Source organism: Moschus berezovskii, chromosome 10, assembly GCF_049115385.1.
Source record: "Moschus berezovskii isolate FMDL1 chromosome 10, NW_MosBer_1.0, whole genome shotgun sequence".
NCBI classification, from domain to species: domain Eukaryota; kingdom Metazoa; phylum Chordata; class Mammalia; order Artiodactyla; family Moschidae; genus Moschus; species Moschus berezovskii.
Genome location: NC_142469.1, coordinates 83,518,525 through 83,526,138, shown reverse-complemented (window position 1 = coordinate 83,526,138; position 7,614 = coordinate 83,518,525). Strand labels below are relative to the sequence as shown.

At 40.0% G+C, this 7,614-nt stretch overlaps 1 protein-coding gene across 2 annotated transcripts in view; it reads left to right on the top strand.

Moving 5' to 3' along the window:
- The first annotated feature begins 554 nt into the window (after window positions 1–554).
- NHSL1 (NHS like 1) overlaps window positions 555–7,614 on the top strand; it is a 153,372-nt gene continuing 146,312 nt past the window's right edge. For both annotated transcript variants that reach the window (XM_055433764.2, XM_055433767.2), the window contains exon 1: window positions 555–2,271. In XM_055433764.2, the coding sequence (XP_055289739.2) occupies window positions 2,070–2,271 (202 nt within the window). In that variant the 5' untranslated portion in view covers window positions 555–2,069. The remainder of the gene's footprint in view (window positions 2,272–7,614) is intronic.

Below are 7,614 nucleotides of genomic sequence, written 5' to 3'. Positions count from 1 at the left end.
TGTTACGTATGTTCTCTGAACCTGAATTTCTTCATCAGTAAATTGAGAGATTTAAACGACATGATTTCTTGAGGACACTTTGAGCTTTTATACTGAGTCCATATTTTTGCTACCTGGATTGTTCTGTAGCTTTGCCCTTGAGTCTTAGCACCTGTTCTCTGTCATGGTTTCCATGGTAGTATGAGCTGTCCATCCACGGAACACTTGGCAGCCGCTCGGTGTTCTTTTTCTATAAATGTTCCAATCCTGTTAAGCGTGTAGAGCCTTTTTCTTACCATCTCAGTTAACGTCAATAGATGTATGATGCAAAATCCTGCTTTTATTAATTTCAGTCAAACTTGGTTTTCTATTGCAGTTTGTTAGCTTTATTTGCTTAATGCTCAATGCTAAGTACAGGAAGGGGGTTCTCAGGTGGCTCCGTGGTTAAGAATCCACCTGTGATGCAGGAGATGCAGCTTCAATCCCTAGGTGGGGAAGATCCCCTGGAGGGGGACACGGCAACCTGTTCCACTGTTCCTGTCTGGAAAATTGCATGGACAGAGGAGCCTGGCGGGCTACAGTCTTTGGATCACAAGAGTAGAACACAACTGACCGATTGAACAAGTACAGGAGCGTGAGGTATGGACCCAGCTTTCCACATGCCCTTACTCTGAATGACTCTGTCTGAATGACCCAAGTCTCTGTGGTAGAAAGTTGCAGAAATTCTTCACACCCCTAGGATTGTGGAATTATGCTGGCCTTGGGTGAAATGCTGCACCCTAATGCATTCCAACATGTGGCTCTAGATATTTTGCATGCTCTGATTAAGATTTACAAAGGACTGGAGCCTGCAGCTAATTGTTACCAGTATAGCTCTCAGATGATGGTCCTCTGTGACAGGATGATCATTCAGAGAGGAGAGGAATGACCCCCAGGGGCTGCTGGTGGCAAAGCAGAGGTGGCTCTTCAGTCCCACACTCTGGCTGCTGGTGCAAAATGGGAGAGGCCAAGCCAGGTGCAGAAATGGCTGCACTTCACCTTCACTGAAAGCTGCAAGTGACATCATAGCTTGGTCAGTTTCATTCCCTTTGGAAGTAGATGATGACGTTCTTAAATCCATTTAGGAATGCTGATGAGATTTAACTACATAATCTTTGAAGGCACCTTCTAAAAAATCCCACTTCCAGAAGTGGTCTGATGATAATCCACTTTTGCCTTTAAAAAATTTGTCCGGAAGTCTGTATTCTACACAGACTTGCATTTTCATAGCTTTGCTGGAGTTCAGAAGTTAGAGCTCCCTCTGAAGTGTTGGCTGCGGGGAGGCGGGGTTTTCTGTCTCCAATGAGGTGGCTTCAGTGTCCGGAAAAGCCTATCGCCTTTCACAGGAGCGCTTACTCTGTAATCCAAGCAATAGCCACGCAGCCTGTTTTATTGTTTGTGGAGTCCTGTGGCTTCTGGGCGCTTCACAGACGGGAAGGAGGGCAAATGGGGGATTTACGACTCTGCACTGAGGTGGGGCCAGTGAGCCGAACTCTTTGATTTCTCCCAAGTCACCTGTGTGGGTGAACTTTAAACTGGGCACCTGCGTTGACGCTGAATCTTTTTCTCCAGCCTGAGGAGTTCCTTCTGTCTGCAACAGACGGCTGGCTTTCTGCCTGAACGGGGAAAGATGCCTGGGAGAGGAATAGGATTACAGTACGGGATGCTAGGTACACACCAAAGAGTCGGAGTGCCTTGGTCCTGCTCTTCGCCAAGTCCTGACAAGCGTTCCTGAAATGAACATTTTACTTCTTTTTTAAAATTATACTTTTAGTTATTTTTATTGGTTGGGGGGAGACTGTGGATATTCTTGATCTTTAAACCAAGTACCACAATGTGAAAAAACATTTTTCCCCCTTAACCTCTCATTTCCCTTTTCTTTGTAATTGGGTGACACAGAAGCAGTCTTTCTGCAGATTCAGACTCTCAATATTGTCTGACTGAGTAGCAAGGAGGAGGTTCGTGGAAAGGACCTGGGACAATTTGAAAAAACGAGGTTTTTTGTTGGCTGGATTGACCTCTCTCTGTAGTCGACTTTGATGTGAAAGAAGATGAAAAAGGAAGGCTCTTCAGGTTCCTTTAGACTCAAGTCAAACCCAGGTTCCCTCTCACGTGCTGTGAGTTGGATAAATTTCTCCTCCTTGTCCAGGCAGACAAAGAGGCTGTTTCGCAGTGATGGGGAGTTGTCGGTCTGTGGGCAGCAGGTGGAAGCAGATGATGAAAACTGGACCTACAGAAGCCAGCCCAGAAAAGGTGACTTGACTTTTTTTTTTATTTACACGTTTTTAGAAGTTTGCTCTGTACAGTTCTTTGTTTCTGTCACTGATTTCCGTTCACAGTTTTTGGCCCCTTTTGGAATTTTTGTGGTGTTTTTATGTTGGAATTCAGTGTCAGTCATTTGTGTACATGTCTAAAGTAAAAATACTCCTTCAACTAGATTCAACTTGAGACCATGTCCTTCTCAGAAGGATAAAATAGCTGTTATGTGTCCCCAGCACTCTGTCTGTCCCCCGCCCGACCCCCGCACACTCATGTGACTTGTGCAAAGTTCAATGGTAAGCCACCATCCTGGGAGGAATCGTCTGCTCTTTACAACAACTGAAAGTTAGGATATGGAGCTCTTTTCTAAAATGGTGCACTGAGAAAACTTTGGGAATTGTAGGTAGACTTTCTGCATATTTCTTTAAGACAACTGAATTACCTGAACGCTTGAATGAACAGGTGCTGGGGTGACACCGAGGAAATGAACACACGAAGCACTAACCCTTGATATCGTGTCCAAAAAGAGTTTTTGGATTTCTTTCAAGTTCCTTTTCAGACTAGTGCTAGTTTCTGTTCTCAGGTTTAACATATTTTGCCTTCTTCAAGGTGAAGAAAAATATCAGTCCTGGCAGAAATGAGGGGAACTATTTCAATATTTCTTAAACACACCCCTGTTTTATATTTAGAATTTCTGAGGTCTTCCTCATAGAATGTTTACTGGAGAGACTGAATTGTTAGGCTCTAAAATGGTTTCTCCATTCAGAGCAGTGGCACAGCCCAGTGGGGGAGTGCTATTTAAGGCTTACAAAGGAACCTCATCCAGACATTCCGCGTGATTGTGTTTTCCCTGTTTATCACATTCTTCCCGTGCCGAGAGAAACCTCGCTAAAACCTTTCAGAGACCTGTCATTCCCCTTCTTTTGAGAAACGAAACTGCTGAAATGTGAGAGAATCAACTCAGTTAAATATGAACTTATGGGGACAGTAATTATATTCCATGGACTGGAAACTAAACGCACCCATCTTCATGGATAATGTAGGTTAAGCCATTTGCTCTTGTCTGTTAAACTATGGCTCAGGAGGAACTAGTTAATGCTCTTTGAAGATGTCAGTTGTTTATTATGTCAAGAAGGTGGTCCACAGTGGTCTGCTGATACTGAGCCACAGTATGATGTTTTTAGTTCAGATGGTGTATAAATTGCCTGGCGTAGAAAAGGCATTTATACTTTCTGGCTGGAGTTGTGTAGTTTAGTAAGTCCACGAACTTTACTTTTTCTAAATCAGGAATAAGCTGTGGTTTTGGTAAATGGGTGGGTTGTAATGTTCGAAGGGTGGATACAGTAGTGCTGTGGTTGCGAGAGGGTGTAGTTTTAATTCCTTTGGGCTTTGCCAGAGGTGGTTGTTTTATGACTTGTTTTGTTTTAAATCAACCGCTGTCAAGTTTCTGTTAAAGATTGTATACATGTGAGCACGTGGCTTTAGGATTTCTATCATAGATGCTCCATCTAAATTAACACTAAAGGGAAAGAAACTGAATTTGCATGGATTAGTTTTGGTTGGGAAATGAAACAAATACTGTACACTTGACTTGTAAAAAATAAAGAAGTCATTGTAAAGACCAGGGCAATTTGTGGAAGGAGGACTTGTTTATGTAAGAAACAAAAGATTGTGCCCTTTATCCCTTACTGTAATGGGGAATTCTATAGCCTCGTGAAGATAAATGGTGGCATAATACAGTGTGTACATTTATATGGAGCTTAGAAATAATTGGACATGGATAAGATTATCACTTTGACATGTGCAGTTACGGGGACGTCCTTTAAAAGCTGCCTATAGATCAGAATTCATGGTCTTGGATTCTGTTTTCACATTTGACTTGCAAAAGGAAATTGGCTCCCAACTTTGACATGTTGCCTCAGGAGCATTATAACAGTTGATCCTTATTCCACATAATTCTTTCCTTTGGAAAAATATGGATTGACTTTTGTTTATCCTTAGAGATCAAAAGAGGGAATATCTTTCAGAAAAGTTATACAGGATTGGAGTTTTGTTTTAGTTTTTATTGTTGATTTTTCTTTTTCTTTCTTTTTTTTAAAGGAGCATCAGCTAAGCTAGAAGTCTAACAAGGATTATCAGTCGGTGCCAAGAATACCCAATGGCCATATTAGGATTTGTTTGCAAATAAATATATATTGAAGACCTATTGGTCTGATGGGGGTTGGATAGCATCTTTCTTTTGTATCTGTCTGCCTAGACATCATGCATCTGAACCCACTTCTTTTCGGCCTGCTCCCCAACCCCCTGACCTTAGTTTAACATTTTTGTGATTTACACAGGTCTCTAAAAACCTGCTCTTCATCTTTTCTTCTGCAGACATATACTACCATGAAGCAGGGACAGCCAGAGGTAGGGCAGTGCAGCTTAACAGGTGGTGGTCCTGTCTGTGTTCTTCCCCCTATCCCCACCCCCAAGGGATCTATCTGTTTGGTGGGGTGATGGGATGTCCGGTTCTGCAGGCTCTCTCCCTCCCATCCAGCAGCTGCTGCTAGGTCAGAGTACTTGCCCTGCGCTCTTCCTGCTTTTCCAGGTCGCATTGCTTTGCTCAATTGGCACTATGAGTGGTGATTCAGTGGTATGTTGAATAAGATGCACGTTCACTTTATTAAACAGTTCTTCCAAATTTTGTTTTTGTGCTTTTTATAGTGAATCGCCATATCAGATTGTTTATCAGTAACACCAGAATAAAGTGTTCAAGTGGTTACCCTCATGGCTGTCTATCAGTACACAGTCCCATCACTTTAAGTCCAGTGTTACTGATTATATTCAAGAAGCTAAGGATAAAATTCCTGAGCCTAAAAAGTAACTAGAAAATACATATTGATATGTCCGAAGCAATCACAAGTAAGGACCTTTATGCTTTCTCATGTTCTAGCACATGACAAGTTTCAAAACTCTCTTGTACTGACATTGGTCCTCCGGAAGGTAAAAATGAATTGAGTAACAGCAGTGACCCATCCTTATAATCTTTAGGTGATGTGATCCATTATGACAACAGATGATATTTTGACTTAATTAGCCATGATAATCAAGGGTGCGAATCAGTGTCCTTTAGAATATTAATGAACCATGCACTATTTTACTAGATGCCCATGTTGTCAAAAAGTAGAAGTTAGTTGTAAATGAGACAAGCTGTTGCTTTTCTTGTGAAGTTGTGAGAGAATTTAGAAGGAATTCTCATTGAGGATCATGTGTAGGATACAGAGAAATATAAACACGTGGCCCCTGAAGTCATGGAGGTCATACTTCAGGGGAGAAGTGGATAAGGCAACTAATAGAGAATTAAAGAGAAAATGCAGGAGAATTGTGAAAAAGTGTGAAAAGAGTTTTGGAATGAGAAGATACTTTATCAGGAGCATTTTCATGTTTTGCAAGGTTTTCCAGCTGTGCATTGATTGAAATAATATTTAATGAGCTCCTGCTTTGTTTCCAGCACTGTGGAAGGTTCTCAAGGGAGACTAATGACCAGTAATATTTATTCTGTGCTTCCCCTATCTCACTTGCTTACTCTTCTCTTGTCAATTAAAATCAAAAGAGGAGGAATTATAGTGGGGTATCCTCTCATTGAGCAGAGTGTGTTTTGTTGGAGCCCCAGTTCTGTTCAGCTGTGCAGAGGCATGATTGATGATTCTGGTATTGGCAGGTCAACAGATTGGGTAATTGACATGCAAAGCCTCAATTTAAAGGGTGCTTTCATTCTCTTTTTCTGGATGTTGCCATATGTATTAATAACATTGCAAAATTGGAATCATTTGAATCAGTTCACTTCCTTCACAGAAGCTACAAAAATGACCAGAGAATGGCCTTACTAGGTATCAAGGGTAATGAATAATCCATACACTAGATAATCAATTGTCCAGTGTGGGAATTGGCCGTATTTAAAATAATTTCATCCCAGTGTCCCCGCTGATAAAACAGTTGCAGAATACAGAATGCTTGTGCATAATTAGATTAGTAGTGACTTCAGATATTATAGTGGAGAAAAATGGCATGGCAGACCAAAAGCTGCAAGGTCAAGATCCTGTTACTATGTAAATACCTGTGATTTATTTTTGATCATAAAATCTTTAACATTATAAGATTTGAGAACATTTCCTCCATGGCATTAAAAAAAAAAACTTGGAAAATATTGTCAAAGCAGCACTGCAAATTTGAGAGTAAAATTACACATTACACAAATATTTATGCTGAGGATCACTGTGTATGTTGGAAAAATAGCTAAATGGAGTTTATCTTGGTGTCTTAATAAAAAGAGGTAAGAAGAATATTCTCAGTGTGGTGAATGTAATGTTTTCTTTCTACTGAAGCTGACATTCTGTAAAAGAGACAAACAATGAATGCCACTTAATATTTTCTCTGGTTCGTTGAGACAACCCTTTATTAACCTTTATTTTTTCTTTTGAAATTACAGTCTCTGTCTTGTTGCCTTATTGCAAAAATGATCCTGTTTGTTATAAATTGATGAAGTTCTATCAAAATATTTTATCTAATACCCTTTCTTTATTTTCTTATTTTTAGAAGTTTGTGGGTTTGCTTTGAGACTTAGGTACTTATTTAGATTACTGGAGATATCAGAGTAATGAAGGAAATAACTTATTGTGAGAGCTTGGGTTTGAAAGTGAGTAACTTATGTTCTTTTTTTTTTTTAATTCAATTAATTTAAAAATTTACGTATAGTTAATATAACATATGTTGTTTTCCATGGAAATGTCTTTACTGGGTTTTGAAAACTTTTTTAAATTGTTCTTTACAAACAGTTATTTTAAAAGTAATTAAAAAAGACACTGCACATTAATTAGGGTTAATTTTTATGTCTCTTACAACTTGTATTTATATAATTAGTTATTCATATAAGGTGTTATATTTTCATGTAATTTCAGGGGTTTGGGATTTAGGTGTCATTTTCTGTCAAATTAAGTGGGGTGTATGTGTTTATTTTTGCCACAGTATTTCCTATCAGATGCTTTAGGTAGCTCCAGTGATGTCAGTTTTATCTCGAGGTCTGCTGTGTCTGCGCTCAGTAACTTGTCCATCTTTACTGTGGTCCCGGTCTTCATCAGCTCTTACCTGGCTTTCTGAAAGGTCTTCTCCTTTTGTTATCCTCACTCTTGCTGTCTTTGAGCTATTAATATTGTTGGTTCTACACTATAATTGGAGCGATCTTCTTAAAATACGAATACCATATATCTGTGTGTGCTCACTCACTCAGTCATGTCCGACTCTTTGCAACCCTGTGAACTATCGTCTGCTAGGCTCCTCTGTCCTTGAGATTTCCCA